Below are 18,391 nucleotides of genomic sequence, written 5' to 3' on the forward strand. Positions count from 1 at the left end.
GGTCTAACTTATTACCGAACACATTACATAACAGTCACATAATGTCTTTGACAGCAGGTAGCATGTTAACATGCCAAACGCAACAATGTTAGCATGCTAATATTCACCTGATGTGCCGATTAGCTCATATTTAGCACTAAACACAAAGCAGAGAGCAAAAACTGACTGACAAGCAGCTCATCGACCAGCATGCCACTTGAATGGTGTAGAAACAATTAAAAGGGTGATAAATGATCACCATATATGACCAATTATTATAAATAAATTATAAATAAATGAACATGATCTATGATGTATCACCCCTTGTCGTCACAATACACCTTCTAGCCTTTTCTAAAAAAGGAAAACTATATATTTTAATTAAACATTAAACATGTTAAGCTCCTACTTTGGTTTATTCCAAGGACATGTTCATAAAAGACAGTGTGAAGGGAACAGCAGATAAAAAATGCATGAATCAAAGCAGCCAACATTAACGCTTGGTCTCCAGGATATACCATGAAGTTTAAACATTAACAAATAAATCCAAAGCTACATGAACAGAGATTTCCTTCATAAAAACAACACGTTACCTGACGGCTGATGCTGCCTGGGTTCAATAAAGGACGAGGGGTTTTCTTATTTTCCCACTGGAAGGAAAGCAGATTAAAGTTGCATGAGAAGCATTGTTCTGTCAGCCGTTGTTTAAAAGTGAGGCAACAGGGCAGAGAATATAATCACATTACATGACCTCCATTCTTGTTTCTCCTTCCTCAAAGTGGAACAGAGATTTCAAGTGTGCAAGGCCCAAGTAATAATGTGTAAAAGCTCACAAATAGGCTATTTAATTATGTATGGATCCACTCTGCCTCTAATTGTTATAAGCCTCAACATGTATTTGACTGGACCATGTTATTGATCTACACTGAGACTACAGGCAAGTTACTCATTGGACTTGGTGGGAAAATACAGTGTCACTGCAGGAGGCACTTAACCGAGTCAATATCAATACCTTCTCATTTCAGGGCTCTGTTGCCAAATCTTGCAACACAAAAGCAGTGGACTTCCGGTTTACTGCAACTACACGCAGCTCTTTATCATCACCTCTGCACACGAGGTTGTGTTTGTCTGTTTATCAGCAGGATCGAGGAAAAACTATGGACCTGATTCTAATGAAACTTGGCAGAAGGGCGTAGCATGAAGGGCTTAGGTATGAACAGCGTAGCATGAAGGGTGTAGCATGAAGGGTGTAGTGTGAAGGACGTAGCATGAAGGGTGTAGCATGAAGGGTGAAGGGCATAGTATGAACGGTGTAGCACGAAGGGTGTAGCACAAAGGGTGTAGAATGAACTGCACTCTCCAAGGACCCTTCTAGTCCCACCTCATGATACTCTGGTCTGGGACTTCCTGCACCTGAACCTGGACCTTAATCTGATGTAGCTACTAACCAGAGTATCTGATGCTAACCTGATGTACTAAACAGAGTATCTGATGCTAACCTGATGTACTAAACAGAGTAGTTGATGCTAACCTGATGTACTAAACAGAGTATCTGATGCTTACCTGATGTACTAAACAGAGTAGTTGATGCTAACCTGATGTACTAAACAGAGTATCTGATGCTAACCTGATGTACTAAACAGAGTAGTTGATGCTAACCTGATGTACTAAACAGAGTATCTGATGCTAAAACAGGAAAGAGAGAAATGATTCTTAAGCATATTGATGATTTTCTAGAAATAATTCATCTGTTGCAATGATCCTCAACCGGTGGTATCCCACAGGGCTCACTACTTAGCCCACTCTTTTTGTGTTGTAACGATATTTAAATCGTGTTTTTCTTGTGTTCAGTAGTACCAAACTCTTAAATTCCTGCTATCACAACCTGGAGGACATTTCCTTCTTTTTCACTTTCTTCACTGAAACAAAAACAAATCACCTTTCCTACAAACATATACATACTGTATATACTGTATATATAATTGGTGATGTGTTGAAGGGTCTGTATGATTCATCATTGTTCTCTGCCAACACTGAGATCTTCCACCTTCACTATACTGCAGTTGTTTTTTCCAGTAGTGACTCAAATATAAGCATGTTTGTGAGCAGAAGCAGTTAATGATCCTCACTGATCTCATTAGAAACCAGAGACATTGGTACTCCATTCAACAACTGTTTTACATGTTTACAGGTCTATGCCCTGATGAGTCACACATGCACACAGACACACACACACACACACACACACACAGCCAACCCACATTAACGTGCTGTGTGTTGTATCATGCACTTATCAAGTCCTGCAAAATACTAAAACACAGAATATTATTAGTCTCTGCATTCTGAAACCCAGCTGAGTATTTTCTGATGACATCGTTAGTCGATGGTTTCAACATGACTGTAACAAAATTATTTAAATGACACTCAGGCAGGAGATGAAAGGATGATTGCATGTAAGACGGGAGCTTAGAAGTCGGAACAAGAGGAAACGTCTCCCCAACAGCATTTAGTGAAATAATATCCTTATTTCTGAGGTACTTGTATTCTATTATTGTATTTCCATTTTATCATTTCATCATTCATCATACTTCTACTACATTTCGGAGGCTGATGTTGCAATTACATTTAGGTGTTGTCAAGATCAAGATTTCACACAAGAAATATACAATTTCATTGAAAAAAAATATTGTCAAAGATGTTTTGGATCATATTTACAAAAAAAGTGACTTCATCCATTACATTTTATATTCAAAACTCACAGAAGGAATATTTAAACATGGCATTTTGTGTTGTCTTTCCTTGCCTTTTCCCTTACGACCCTTCGGAGGAACAGAAATGAGACTAAACAGTAAACAGTATAGCTGGTTAAACTCAGCTCCAACTGCAACAGTAAAATGCTGCTTACACATTGATGCATTCATCTAAAAATCTCACATATAATCAGTCACAGCAGGATGGTGGAGGAACAGATACTCTCTCTCTCTCTCTTTCTCTCTCTCTCACACACACACACACACACATACTCGTTCTCCTCCTTTGTGGGGTCTAACTTGTTTTGGTCCCATTGTGGGGTCCACACTTTCCAGTTGTTCTACAGCTCTATAAAAAAACAGGCCAGATATAAAAAAAAATCAGAATAAAAAATATCACTTAAATGTAACAGAATCCTGAAATGTTGTTTCCCCACCAGTTCCTTAATCACTTAAGTCACTCTGTTTCTAGCATTCAGAACTAGTGAGGTCCACTTTCACACACACACACACACACACACACACACACACACACATACACACACACACACACACACACACACACACACACACACACACACACACACACACACACACACAGAAACACATACACACTCTCTCTCTCTCTCTCTCTCTCTTGGTTTATTGACCGTGAGAACGTACATCCCCCATAAACCACAAAGGTCGATATCCTGTTTGACATAAGAAGCTATTGAACATACGTTTCACATAAATGTGGTATTTTATTCACGTGCTTCTGGAGGTGTTCGAGTCTAACCTTTCACTCATTATGCTCTTCTAGTGTTGAAATGTTTTCAATCCTTCATCTCCGTCTCAGCGTGTTTTCACAGTGAGGCATGCTGGGATATTATTTTACATGGCTAATAAATAATCATGTTCATGTACCCAGCTTTCTGTTTTTCTCCATGTTCCAGATAGAACAGGAGCAAGAGTGAGGCTTGAGAAAACAAGTTCACCTGGGATTTGGGCTCTGGGATCTGGTCCAGGTCCTGGAGCAGCAAGCTACTGGTCATTAAGCCTAGTGGCAGTCTTCCATCTAGCTGCTGATAGGGGGAGCAGAGACTAAGAGTCTGCTCAGTCGTGGTGGACGGTCCAGCAAACACAGGACTTTCACCCAGGAGACAGGTCAGGTTCTTTATATCAGTTGTTGGCTCCAGCAGCTTCCTCACCACGCAGATGCAGCGTATGATTGTTGCAGATTCATAGTAACATGATATGCACAGTGGCACCCAGCTAGAATTAAGTGCATATGTAAATGACCTGAACAAAGGTCAAACTTTCTTTAAAGAGACACTTTTACAGTTTGTGATGTCGTACGTAAGTACAACCGAAGCTTGTCTCACTATGAAGGGGCGTGAGAGTTTATATTGTTACAAACGAACATTTTAGTTCAGTCAACATGTTGTTTTAATAGACATATACATATATACATACTGTATGCAGATATGCTGTATACAGTGTATACTGCTTGCTTTTCTATTTCTAATCTGATTGCTTTTCTGTCATCACTCCAGCAGTCAGTCATAGAGCTCTACTGACACCTGGTGGTTCAAGGTGGACCTGCAGCAGACTCCAGGTGATTCAGCACTAAATGAAAACATTTACCAGCCAGTCTCAGGTCCACACATCGACCTGGGGCTATTGCATAAAACCCAGATAAGGGATTAAGCCGGGATTTCTCAGTCATCCCGGTTGAAGCATGTCGCATATGGCATAAGTTACCATGGAGATGTATCCTGCGGAGCTAGCCTGATAAGATCCAGCCAGGATACGGTACATCAATCTTTGTTGGGAAACCAACGTGTTCATTACAGTTGTTCCACTGCTCGTTACATATTACTGTCCAGTGAAGTAGCATGCTGCCATTATTTAAACACTGTGACCATTATTTTACATTCATTCAGCCTATATTCATACGTTATTAAACTATACATGTGATCGTTATTGTCACATTTATAACTGTGTTCATGAAGTTGTTCATATTGTTTTCCACCGCACATCAGTTTAAGACCGGCGGGTCCAGACCCCTCCCTCTCCCTCTCTGTGAATCTGGGAGTAATGCATCAATAAACCGCTGGGAGCGCTATTGTAAAGTGCGAGTTCGCCCTGTACGTTCCTCTCCAGCCACCGGAGCTGTCAACGTTTTCATATAGTATGTGAGCGCCCGATTAAAGCGCTACAGTAACAATGTAACATCGTCTGGTTCATTAAGCCACAGTGCTTCCTTTTACGGAGGAGCTTGAACTCCTCATACGCCTCCATCAAAAGCTCGTGCTCAGTTGTGAAAAGTACGCCGCACGCGTCATCGTCGTCATGGTGGATTTGGGATCGCAGCAATGAATCAGTGATCGATTTCGGGGTCTAGTTGAGGAAGCGGCGTGCGCGCACTGGATTCGTTTTGTGTAAAAGCCCTCAGGTCGTTTGTCTGGACGGGAACCACCTCCAAAATAAAGATCACGTGTAGTATTCTGTTTTTTTCCTGTCGGGAAACACCGCCCTCTGGCGGAGCGCGGCTGTATGGCAAAAATAACAGCACTTCTGGACTGAACCATTCGGATGGAGAAGGGGTCGCTGAGATCACCGGTTACCAAAACAAGATGGTGTCATCCTCACTTAAGCCTTAACGAGGCTGACTCGATGAAATCGTATTATTTTAAACACAAAAGATGACGGTTGTCACGTTAACGGGTATTTGTTGAATATGCGCGAGGATTGTTTTGATCCCCCCGCGGAGACACGGAGTGGTTCGGTCCGATAGTATTGAAGGCGAAGCTGAAAAACGGTTTGTTTTCACCGAGAGGAAGAAGCGTCGCCGCAGCTCCGACTTTTAAACGGTTGTAGGTTTATTTCCCGGCTTGTCGGATTCGGGACCGCGGTCCTCGGCTCGCCATGGCTCTGTGCGGAGGTGTCGGGGCCATGGCTTTACCCAGCGAGCTCATCGTCCACATATTCTCCTTTCTGCCGGACCGGGACAAGCTGCGGGCCTCTGCCGTGTGCTCCCGCTGGAGGGAGTGTCTCTTCTACCCAGCGCTGTGGACCGAGCTCAAGCTGCGGGTCGGCGGCGGCTGTAACGGCGGCGGCTCCAGCTCCCAGGAGACCCCGAAGCTGGACTTCCTCATGCGGAAGTTCGGCTCCTTCGTGCGGGAGCTGCAGCTGGAGCTCGCCCCGCTGGAAGGCTACCCTCGCCCGCTGAGTATCGGCCCGTCGTCCGCCAGGATGGAGCAGCCCGACGGCGACCCGCAGGTCTCCGGGCGGTGGAGGGACGCCATGGCCACCTACCTGGACCAGGTCCTGTGTGTGTTCGCCAGCATCCGCAACAACAGGTGGAGTGACACCGGCGCAACAACACCGCGGGTGGCTGTTTGTTTTATTCAACGTGACACCGCCTCCCTTAACGTTTCATCGTTTAGTGCGCCGCAGTAAGCTAGCAGCTAAGCTAACTAGCTATAAACAAACCCTGACATTAGCAGTTACGTAACAGGGTCACGTCTTAGCGGTTGGAGCTAGCGGGGCTACCGTGACGTCTCATCGAAGACGGGGTTTAAGCTTATTCTGACGTCATCGAACAATGAAGCGCGTGGTTCTTTTGTTGTTTTCTGTGTAACATCGAGGTTTTCATACCAGCAGATACAAAGCAGCCATGGCGGGGAGCAGGAGGCTTTGTTGGACAGAGATGCTGATATCAGCACACACCACACCACATACACACACCACACCACATATATACACACACACACACACACACACACACAGTTATCTCTGCTGTACTGTAAGGTGGAACAGTCCATGTGCTACACACACACACACACACACACACACACACACACCCTCACTCTGCTCTGGAAGTAAAACGTCAGCTTGACTGTTAAGATTTCTGATGTCTGTGCAGAATCCTCTCTGTTGTACCTTCTCCTACATTCTCCATTATTCTCTACGGGGCTTTGTAGTGTTGGGAATGACACCCGTCCACTGCTGAATGACACCCGTCCACAGCTGAATGACACCCGTCTACTGCTGAATGACACCCGTCTACTGCTGAATGACACCCGTCCACAGCTGAATGACACCCGTCCACAGCTGAATGACACCCGTCCACAGCTGTGCCGGTTCATGTCTTAGTTCTGCTGAGGGGGCTGAAACGTTACTGTTTTCTGACTGACGGATCCAACCTGTATCCCAGAACCTTCCTGTTTTTGGATACTTTTGTCCCCCCAGGTTGAACACCTGCAAACAGTTGGGGAGCTACTGCCACCTCGGTATATTTAACAAGGTTTCATTGGTTGTTGCTTGAAACAGTAATGTGTGTGGATTTGTTGGATGCCGTGGAGATTAGGATTCCTTGTAGCACATTGCCTCAACGGGAACTTCAGATCTAGTCTGGATCAGAACTCAATAAGAACTTATGCAGCCTCCTCCCGACTGCCACAAGCAAAGCAGCAATGCTAAGTGTATCTTCAGCAGTGTTTTATAATAAAATGTGCCATATTCAGCTAATTCAGTTATTTTATTGCTGATTGTTATTGTTTTATATAAAGCTAAAGAGACTGTGAGCTGTCGTATCTAACTGTAGCTCGCAGGTTTTCGGGTGACAAAGTGAGACTGTGTTGGTTTCACTGCGGAGGCGTCCTGTGCAGCTTCGCTCTCGCTTCATTTACAGGAAGTGGGCTCAGTAAGTCAGGATGCACACGGTAACCTAGAGGCGGCTCTACTCGGTGGTTGCATCAGGGCACACGTGGGTTATAATCCGCTTTGTCAGAACGGATGCCTGTTTGGAATTGAATCAAGATTGTAAATGCTGCTGCTTGATTGGATACCAGACAGTAAAGGGCGCTAGACGGCAAAGTGCAATCGCAATTCTGCCAGGACAGGTGATGACCCGGCAATGTGCAGGACTCAAACCTTCCCAACCTCCACTCATGTAATTAAACCAGACACTTAACAGCAGTAATGACTTCGGCAAACGGATGATTACAAACCATCCAGTCACATGATTCCATTTGGTTCTCTGTCAAGTCTAATACTAACAAACATTGGGGTTATTTTGTTAATTTTGAAGAAAATTACACACTTTTGATGAAGGCAGGTTAGATGTGGTAGCTAACTTTATATGATTACAATGAAGACGGGTCATAGGCCTGTTCGATTAATCGATTTTAAATCGTAATCGCGATTATGTACTTAGGACGATGTTAAAAACGTGAAGATCGTAAAATCTATTTTTTTAGTTAAGTTAAAGTTCTGCACTTTATTCATTAATTGTTTAATGGACACACCTTAAGATACATGTGAACGTGAGGTTTTTCTCTTAATCCTAAAGGGATTGTTTTTTTGGGTTTTTTTTTGTTTACAAGAGGTCTACAAGAAGATAACATGGAGCAAAGCCAGATGGCAAAAGTTCATTAATTGTTCTTTATTTTAATCCCTTGAGGGATTTTTTGTTTAATAAGAGCAAGGTTTGCACTCAAATCCCAACGGGGAAATTATTTGCAAAATGTTCAATAAAAAACAGCATATTTGAAATAATTTCTTTGCCTTTTGTCATTTCACAAAATAAACGCTATCGTAATTGAAAATCGGATTTTGAGAGAAGAAAATCAGGATTTTATTTTTGAGCAAAATCGAACAGCCCTAACGGGTCATATTTGATAGTTTTTATTTAATATTACGGTGGAGGTTATGCTTCACTGCAGACGCCACGTGATGTATTTCAGGCTGCTGATTCCGCTCGTAGACGCCACGTTGATTAAAATCCAAATGTCACCAACCAGCAATGAATTCTGGGATATGTTGGGCCGTGAAGGAAGAGTTGAGCACTTGTTGTTTCTTTTCTGTGTTCCTGACATTTGTCTCTCTCGTTGTCTAGAAACCTGCGGAAGCTGAGTCTGTATGGAGACACCTGTGTTCTCCAGCAGGAGGGGCTGTTGGACAGCTCCAACCTGCACCAGATCCACCAGGGAGACAAGAAGATCAACGAGTAAGCACACGCACACACACACGCACACGCACACGCACACACACGCACACACACACGCACACGCACACACACGCACACACACACACACACACACACACACACACACACACACATTTATTGTCTCTTTAATACTCGGTGGATCTTTGTGCGGGAGAGTATACTCCAGCATCGCCATCCCACGGCACTGAACTGAACGGATGAAATGAATGAATAACTCATGTAGCCTAGACTACCAGGGTGCAGCAGACTCTGGTCTGGTCTCTGAAGAGGGACGGCTCGTTGAGAGACTCAGAATTGCAAATGAAGATGTGGGCGTGAACCGAATCGAAAGCTGGCATGAAAAAAAATCAGAAATCTTTTTTCTGCAGAAAGATGACAACGAAAGGCTCAAACCTGTGACCATGACACTCGTTCACCCTTTCTGCTGGCTGTCGCCTCAGAGCTGTCTGTCTGTAGCTGTCTGTCTGTAGCAGCTGTCTGTCTATCATCATGTAAAATGAAAGACTGTCCTGGCCATGTGGCGTTATGTTATAACAGGGTTTCCACCCTCAGTCGCTAACGAGCAGCTCGGTCGGCGAGCAGACATTCCTGTCATTTTAGCTCATGTTGCATCAAAATATGATGTTTCAACATAATACCGGTGTTTACGCTGTTGCGTAAAATGATCTTTTGGTCTCACACATTCTGTGTGAAAGGAAGCAGCACCGTTGAGTGTTGCTTCCTCTCTGCCGTGACGGTTGTTGTTGCAGCGTGGACGAGTGTTTGTGTAGCATGTAACAGTAAAACATGCTGCTGGATCTCTGCAGGAGACATGGAGCTTAGTTGAGTGTAATGATGATGCTCTACAGTTGTGTACACACATACGTATGTAGACTCTGTGTGAGGACCCGTGTCCCCACACAGCTGTTCAGATACCGTTCCTTCTGGTGTCCCTCCATTTCGCCGTCATGGCAACCAGTGTGGGTTTGTTTTCATCTCGATGGTAGGTCATCATACCTTCTATGTTCTGCTTTGTGGAGCAGGTCTGGAGGATCCAGCAGGACAGGTGATGTCATCAGCTGTTTTCATGAACCCCAAATAAAACCTATAATCAGCCAGACTCCCTCAGTATAGTCAGCTGGAGGCTGAAGGCAGGAGGCATGCTGGGAATGTGCATGGAAGCTAATTGTTTTCTGTCCTCCTCTTTCCTGCAGGATCCAGCAGTTGTTCATGGAGGTGCTGTCTAACAGCAGGCAGCTGAGGTGGTTGTCCTGCAGCTTCATGCTGGGTCTGGTGACGCCCTGCTCCTTAGCCTGCCTGTCTAATCCCTCAGCCGAGACCCTGCAGCACCTCAGTTTACTGGACCACCAGCTGGGTGTGTTGATTCTTCTAGTCTGGGTGGATGATATTCCTGTGTAACACAGTAACAGTAGAGTATATGATGTCTCTCTGAATGTCCTCCAGGTCCCCTCATCTCACCGTCGGAGCTGGATCGTCTGTCTCATCTTCATTCCTTGGCTCTGGATTTCTCTGATTTGACATCTGAGCTTTGTAGTCTGCTGGCATCTCCACGCCAAACTCCACTGCATCGCCTCTCCCTGCTGCTCAACGGCGCCGCCTTGGAGTTCAAACCGCTGGAAGGAGCCGCTACAGACGAGGACTGGAAGACACTGGTAATGTAACACGTGTTTCTAAGTCTTGTAGGGCCACTCTTTGATCTGCTGGCCTCCATGTGTACATGAGTCTGAACTGATCCTCCACAGACTCGTGCCAGCGCCAACCTGCGAGTGTACATCATGGCCCTGGAGATGAACAGCTCGGAGCTCCTCGGGGTCCTAAAGCCCAGCCTCCCTCTGGAGCGCCTCCACCTGGACAGCTACAGCACAACGGTGACCGACGCCACCCTGGAGCTCATCTCTCAGCAGTACAACAAAACGCTGACTCACTTCCTGCTCCTGAGGGACGACCCCGACTTCCCCGACCTCAGCATGAATCGGAACGAGGACCCGCTGGTCCTCCTGGCGTGGAGGTGCACTCAGCTGGCTGTCCTGGTGATACACGGTGAGTTCAGGGACGTACGTACACTTCAGTGCTGGACCATCTGATGTAGTCTAGAAAGTGGTTCAGGTTCAGTGGACTGATGTGGATGGCCAAACTTTAAATCTGATCCTCCATGGCAATGTTGTTTCTGTTGTGTCGAGGTTTGGACCTAGATTTGTGTTGAGGGTGAAGCGTCTCCATTGGTCCAACCAGCCTGTCTCTCTCTCCGTCTCTGTCTGTCTCTCTGCAGGTTACACCGTTTGGTCCCACAACCTGGTGGCCATCTCTCGTCTGCGAGGCTCCAGCCTTCGCGTCCTCACCGTCTCCGAGGAGAGCATCGACTTCGACCCGGACCAGACCGTGTGCATGGAGGGTGACCCAGTCCACAACATGGTCAAGGAGGTCTCTCTGGGCCTCGGCCGTGCCTGGCACCCTTACCTGGATTCCAGCATGGTTTTGTCCGAACCCACCCAGCACTTCCACCGCGAGATGCACACCTTCAGCCTGGGCATGTAGGCCGGGATGGCGGGTCCACCACATCACACAGCCGAAAGGGTGCCAAGACCAGACCAGGCCAGACCGGCCCACAGACCTCTGAACCAGCCCCAGAGCAGAAACTGGAACATTCATGTGAACTGATGTGAGCTGATGGTTTTTATTTTACTTTTATTTTGTTGTGTTTCTTTCACAGGGGTTTTAGTCCACAGTCTAGTCCAACCTTGTTCCAAACGGTCCCCTGTGTTCTTGCTTTGCCTCTTGATTATATAGTTAGCCAGTAACTTGGAGAAGATGCTTAAAATACATTTTCCAATTAAGAATATCCCTTTTTAAAATGGGATATTCTGCTTCAAACTTCCTATTTATTCAGTTTGAACCGACCTGTGGTCCCTGACTACCAGACTCGAGTCATCATCTTCTATTTGTCTGCTGTAATGGGTCACTCTGCTGCTCCATTAGCCCTCTAGTAGTCTGGCCTGGTCCAGTCTACTCTGGTCTGGTCTGGTCTTGACTGACAACATCTCCAGAGCTCAACATCTCTCCTTCACCGTAACAACCTCCAGAGCCTCTGTATGGTGTAACTTTGGTTTATGTTTCCATCCCTCCCTGCTCTGTATAACCTGGTGTTCCTGTGTGGCGGCTCCCTGCCTCGACAGGCTTTGTGTGTGTTTAAATACAGATGTATTATTATTCTCCTGCTCACGGCTAGAACAGGACAGGCAGGCCGAATGAGTGATGGACTCGGGGGTGGGGGGTTAGTTTAGTTGAACCTTTGCTCTGTGTCGGCCTGCCTGCTCCACTCTAGCAGAACGTTTGTAAACTTACCAATCAATCACTTCCTGGGTAACAACCATAGCTGCTTCTTCTGTTGCTCTGAAAGTCGCCGTGTCCACTAGTCCACTAGTCCATGAGTCCACTAGTCCACTAGTCCACTAGTCCACTAGTCCATGAGTCCACTAGTCCACTAGTCCATGAGTCCACTAGTCCAAGAACGTGGCAGCAGGGCGGGTATCTCCACTGTAATGTGGCCGACTGGCAGCTGCTCATCAGTTTAACCACGTCAGTGCTGGACTGAACCTGTACATGATTTTATTGAGTCCCTAACTGACGGTGTTATGGAGAATATTGTTACACGCTTACGTTCAACACACTTCCCACGCTGCTCACGAGTCGATTCTTAGGGAGCCGAGTCTTCTGACTGACGTTCAGCCGAGCTATGAAATCCAGGCCGTCCCGATGGGCCACGCCCCCTGATCCTTCTAGACTGATCTGAGCTTCTGTGCTCAGGGTGGCTTAGAGGTCAAGACATTCTGACTGGTATCACTGGTCCAAGAGCCCTTTTTGTATTAAATGTCCAGTCAGCAACATGTGTGACAACATGAAGGGCTCTGAGTAAAGAAGAACATCAGATTGCTTTATTTTCATTCCATAATCAACCTATTCCTTATATCGTTGAAATCTTCCACCAGTCCTGTGTTGGACCAGCTTCCCTCCGGGTGCAAACACCCACCGAGCCGTTCTGTAGGCAGGAACCAGTTCTTCTCCATGATGGAGTTTTGGATTAAAACATTTGAAGGGGAAGATCCAGTAAAAGAAAAGGATGAACATAACTGTTTCTGTTGGCCAGTCAGCTGTTCTCTATTCCTGCCATACTCATATCTTGTTGGCACAACGGTCACGGCGGCCCAATACATGCCTCGGTTCCTTTCGGGTCCTCTGCCGGTTCCTTTGCTCGATGGGGGGCACCAACAGCACAACAAGGTTTTTGAGTGAGAAACCTTTGGCGTATTTCTATAAGCCTGTGACATCACTATGGCCAGGACGGTGGTGATGATGACGTTTAGTAGGCTGTGTGAAGCAATCAGTGTTTTATTTTATTATTATTATCTCCTCTGGAGTCACAGTTGCCTTGGAAACGGTCCCTTGTTTTCTGGGTACAGTTGTTGTTGTTGTTGTTTATCTTGCCAGCTGATCGTCCCTCGCTCCACATTAGTTGGGGATCAGTGAACCTAATCATACATTTGTTTTCAAAGATTAAGGTTGATAAAGACTGAAGCATGGCTTATATCTCAGTCCATGTAGTCGGGGACAACGAGACTGGACTGAAGGGGATCCAGGCTGAGACCAGTTAACGAGTGGAGAGAATGTGTTTTTCTGCTGGCTTCATTAACGAGGGTGAAGACTTTGAATGCATTATAGTCACTTTTATTGTTGTGGTTGTATTTGAGAATGATTTATTAGCCCTAATAAAGGAACTACATGTGATTGAGGCTCTGTGGAGGTACAAGCTGCTATAGTCAGGTCGGACCAAATATCTGGTGCTCCACACGAAGCTGGCTGTGAGATAACTGGGCTTGTGGTTTCATCTGTCCCTGCTGGTTCTGGCAGCTGGCTTACTGGGCTGACTGGGGTCTTATTGAGGCATCTTGGAGCTGAGTTGGGATTTTACCAGGAACACAAAGAGTAATGCTGTCGGCTCGCCGTCATTAGCAAAGTTACTTCAGCTCACTTGTTGATTTGCACACTGCGGCGCTTTTGAGGACTGTGAAGGTCCATATGAAGGTCTAGTTTACTGACCTGTTCCCCTGGACCGACGTGGATCCTGACTTGTACCGTATGCCGGCACTTTGTTGGTCCAGAATGAACTTGTCCCCCTGATGGACCTGTGGTTACCAAATGTTTGCTCGTCTGTTAGGGACCCTGTGGTTTAGCATGATCTTGTCCCCCCAGTCCTGCTTGGTCCCCCTTGGTCCACATCTCAGGATGCATGAGTTTCTTTTAAAGGGTGTTTATAGAGCTGCACACTCGGAACGCCAACACTCACACCTGAACATGTTGGTTTTTATCTTGATTTTCTTCCTCTCATCTCGTGTTTTAGAGCTCGTCTTCGTAGACTGTTTGTATTGTGTTTATATAAACGGGCTGATGAGGAGGGAAGACCACAGCAGGCCACCGTAGAATGTCATTTCATGGTCATTCCAGAGCTGAGCAAAGAGATTTTTACCAGCAACGTCTTTTACACAGCCCCAGGACCAACGATCAGAACTGAATGGTTTGACAGTTGGGTAGAAATATTTCTAAACCGCAGAGAGCGAGACGATGCCGACACCGTGCATGAGAGCAGAAAGGCTTTGACCTCGGTTTGACAAAATAGGAGACGGACAGGGTGACAGGACGGCGCTGGGAGAGCTGCTCTCTGTATCGCCAGGCCGACCGACGTTTTCCCAGAGTTCCCAGCTTCCTGTTGTGTATGTGTGTGTGTGTGTAGTCATCGCTGTGCTAGAAGCTACTGATGCTCGTGTTTTATTATTTATTTCTCTCGTAGCGTGCCCGTGATCGCCGTGCACGTTTTCATGTGAGCTTTCAAAGGTGTACCAGTAGAGATGTGTGATTAAGGTGGTATGACGATGTGAGTGTGAACAAGCTGATGTTTGCATGCAAGTGTGTGTGTGTATTTAAGGGGGGAGGGGTTGATCATGTGGTTGATCATGTTCAGCAGCGTAGTCTGATCACTTCTACTGCAGCAGGAAACAGAAATCCTTCGTTCTCAGGGTCCAATCGCTTTTCAAGAAGAGGAGGAAGAGGAGGGAACGTTACAATAGCTCAGGCCTCCAGCTCAGAGTCACTGGATCTGGTCTCCTCCCTCCCTGTGTTCTTAGCTGCCAAAGACCACGTGGATCAGACCCAACCCAGACTCAAGCCTATCTGAAGTGCCCATGTAGACACACAGGCAGGAGGCTGGTCCAGTCCTACTCTACACCTCCTTCTAGTCCTTTCTAGTCTATGTCCTCCAGGTTCATCACTCTGACTATGACCACTCTGCTGGTCTACTGCTGGACCAGGTAAAAACCTTCTTCTTCTTCTGTGGTGTGACACCAAAGCAGACCTGTGTGCAGACACCAGGGCCCGACGTTGAGGTTCAGAACCAACACGAGCAATGTGGCCACTCAGGGTCTAGACTGCATGTTGCTGAGACATCAGTGAGCCAACGCAGGGCTGGTCTAGTCCAGTCTAGTCCAGTCCAATCTATACTTGTATAGTCGGTATACTTGTATAGTGTGACAGAGGAAGAAGGGCCTTGCCACCATACTCCTCCCTCCCTCCCTCCCTCCCTCTTTTCTCCCATCACCTATTTCACTGTGAGGAGGGAACGAATGTAACACTGGAGACGAGGAGGACGAGGAGTTGGGTTCAGTGTTGGACCACGTTGGGGACATGGCGGTCCCTCGGATGGTCGTTCCCCAGCTGGGACGGCTGCCGGTCTGTGGCCACGGTCAAACAGAAAGTGTCTGGGAGCTGTACAGTGATATATTGCTAGAGATCTGCGAGGAATGGGACATTCCACCCGGGGGTCGCTCAGGTCAGCTGACTCGCAAACCCGTTTACTACATGGCTCAAGTGTCTGCATGAAAACTAGACTATATGAATATATATATATATTATATTTTTTTTACTTTGAATGAGTGGTTGTTTTTTGAAGGGACGCAGCTATTATCATTGATGTGTCACACCAGGTTCCAGCTGGTCTGAGCTCAGTGGAGGTGTGAGACCACGTACAAGGTGTGACGCCAAGCTTCACTTGATGCTCCAGCACCCGAGGCTCCAGCACCCGAGGCTCCAGCACCCGAGGCCGCATCCCAGCACATGTTCACATACACAGCCTGCAGTCTGTGCTGGACTCGTTTCTAACCCACATGTAGAGGTTGGTGTCTGCCCGGTGACACTCCGCTAACGGACTCTTATTTTGAAGGAGTCCTGCATTAACATGACTCGAGGGCGACGAGGCGTCGGTCAGTCAGAGGACCATTACCAGCAGGACCGTTGATCCGGTCGCAGCCAGTTCATCTGCTCTCCTGACCCGTTTATGATTCATTTCCTTTTTCTTTTCTGTGCTTTGTATATGCATTCATAGAGAAATCCCAGAAGACGGCAGGACTCCTGTGGGCCTGATGGGTAATCGTATCCACAGAGCTGGTCTCTAATGTAGTCCACCTGAGACTGTAGTGCAACGGGATCATCCAGGTCCTACGAGGCCCACATACAAACAGCTGCTTAATAGTAAATCCTCATGACGTTGACATGGACCATCAGATGTGTTTTAGTACCAAAGCAGCAGAGGTTCATGGCTCAGACTCTGTAACGTCTCAGATGTTTGGAAAGTTTAGTTTAATATCTGCAGAAGCAACGTAGAAAGACGTTTGTGGGCCTGAAACCTTCCTCTAACAGATGTAGGGACACAAGCGAGACAGACGGGTTTCCTCGTCCCTGGTCCTAGATGCTGAGACCGTAGACCACTACCAGACGGCTCACATAGGGCTGGAGTCTCATTAACCATCCTGGTGTCCGTTACTTGGAGCAAACACAGGATGCACTGCTAGGAAACGGGTGTAACAGATAACGATGGATGTGGATGATGAAGGCCATGAGCCACGCTGAGAGTCAGGGAAGAAGGCTGGACACTAAAACTAATTTATCCAGCCAGCTGATCATCATCATCATCATCATCATCGCAGTGATATTAAGGGTACCAACACACACTTGCCACATTGTTTATCTAGTGAAGAAGCAACAAAATGGCACTGGGAGCAGAACCTGGCCAAACTGTCAGTCGCTGTGGTGCACACCGGGAGGGCGGTGCACACCGGGAGGGCGGTGCCCACCGGGAGGGCGGTGCAGCTCCTGATAGATATTGATGCTCCGTGTCGGCCAACTATCTTCATCTAGGTCTCAGCGACTGTGGCTCTGATGTTTCTGGCTGCTAAACAAAGTCTGGAGAGCCAAACCTAATCAGACAGACAGGCAGACAGACAGACAGACAGAGAGACACACAGGCCTGCTGCTGCCCAGTCCAGCCACACAACTATGCAAGAGGAATGCATATAATCCACACTCTTCTCCATTTGATTTGTTTTTGTTCCAGTTCTTACCTTTTCTTTCTCTCGCAGTAGAAATGAAGACGTAAACTAATAAGAACTTGCAATGACAATACTTGGCCTTATGATGATTTCTGAAATCGTATCATTTAGTTGACTCTGGCCAGCCAGCCCGGCGGCGGCGGCGGCCTCACTCTTGGTCTCCGTGAGACCGGCTAGACGGCCCCAGTTTTATCGTGGTACGAATGTTGTGCATTTGTTTAAAATCAGGACAGTTTGCAATAACAGCAGTCTTACGCGTGGCCACAAGGGGCACGAGCAGTGCTGAGAGCCCGGCTGCGTCTTAGAAAACCATAGAGGAAGAAATATAAACGATATAAATATATATATATATAGATAGATAGATATAAACTCACACAGTGCATATTTGTATTAGGTATCGACAATGCATTACCGTGGTATACTCTTATGCAACACATGTCCGGGTTCAATTTATGAACATGAAGTATATTATGAATCACACAGACTTTGTAAATCAGAAGCTATGGTGTGTGTGTGTGTGTGTGTGTGTGTGTGTGTGTGTGTGTGTGTGTGTGTGTGTGTGTGTGTGTGTGTGTGTGTGTGTGTGTGTGTGTGTGTGTGTGTGTGTGTGTGTGTGTGTGTGTGTGTGTGTGTGTGTGTGTGTGTGTGTGTGTTGGTTTTACCATCCTTCATGTTGACTGTTCTGAGCGGCGTGTTCCTGTGTGATTGTGTTTGTGAGCACGTGGCCGTCGGTTTCTGGATGAGGAAACCAGACGCACCAGAAACAGCTGGACCAGATTTCAAATCACTCGTTTTAGAAAACCTTTCTCATCTCATCTTACACGTTTTTTACAGACATGTGAGCGAGCGACGCATGGATTAAGATTTATCCGAGAACGTAATCTACGTCTGTGAAAGTGCTCTTCAAACACATTTAAGACTGAAATGATACAAAGCTCTGATTTGAAACCGTTCCAGCTGGTTTGTTTTAGTCTGCAGGGAAGAGGCTCTCCAGCTGAGGGCCCATTTTATCAGAACAGTGTTGATCCATGTTGGGGGAGGAGCTACAACGCTCCATGGAAACCCTCCTCACTGACAGACGGACTGAGGGTCAACCTGCCCAATGTTGATTTGAGTTAATGTTGAATGAATGCTTCTCTTCTTTTAGTCGGTGAATAAAAACATTAAAACGTCCTTCGTTTGCAGCGTCTTGTTTGCCTCCTTTTTCTCTGCACCATGATGTGTTTACTGATAAC

General features: G+C 46.4%; 1 protein-coding gene across 2 annotated transcripts; it reads left to right on the forward strand.

The window, feature by feature from the left end:
* The first annotated feature begins 5,294 nt into the window (after nt 1-5,294).
* Nucleotides 5,295-18,329, forward strand: fbxo33 (F-box protein 33). 2 transcript variants are annotated; one of them, XR_014597454.1, is made up of 7 exons: nt 5,295-6,073; nt 8,614-8,724; nt 9,918-10,078; nt 10,168-10,376; nt 10,467-10,764; nt 10,994-15,825; nt 15,856-18,329. XR_014597454.1 is itself a non-coding variant. In XM_084013750.1 (6 exons), exons 1-6 carry the CDS (start codon nt 5,640-5,642, stop codon nt 11,257-11,259), a joined length of 1,479 nt encoding a protein of 492 aa, XP_083869876.1. In that variant the 5' UTR covers nt 5,295-5,639; the 3' UTR covers nt 11,260-18,329. The 2 variants fall into 2 exon arrangements, 1 of the variants encoding a protein (XP_083869876.1); XM_084013750.1 differs by having other exon boundaries at nt 10,994-18,329.
* Nucleotides 18,330-18,391: the final 62 nt, after the last annotated feature.

This window comes from Eutrigla gurnardus, assembly GCF_963514095.1.
Source record: "Eutrigla gurnardus genome assembly, chromosome: 7".
Classification (NCBI taxonomy): Eukaryota; Metazoa; Chordata; class Actinopteri; order Perciformes; family Triglidae; genus Eutrigla; species Eutrigla gurnardus.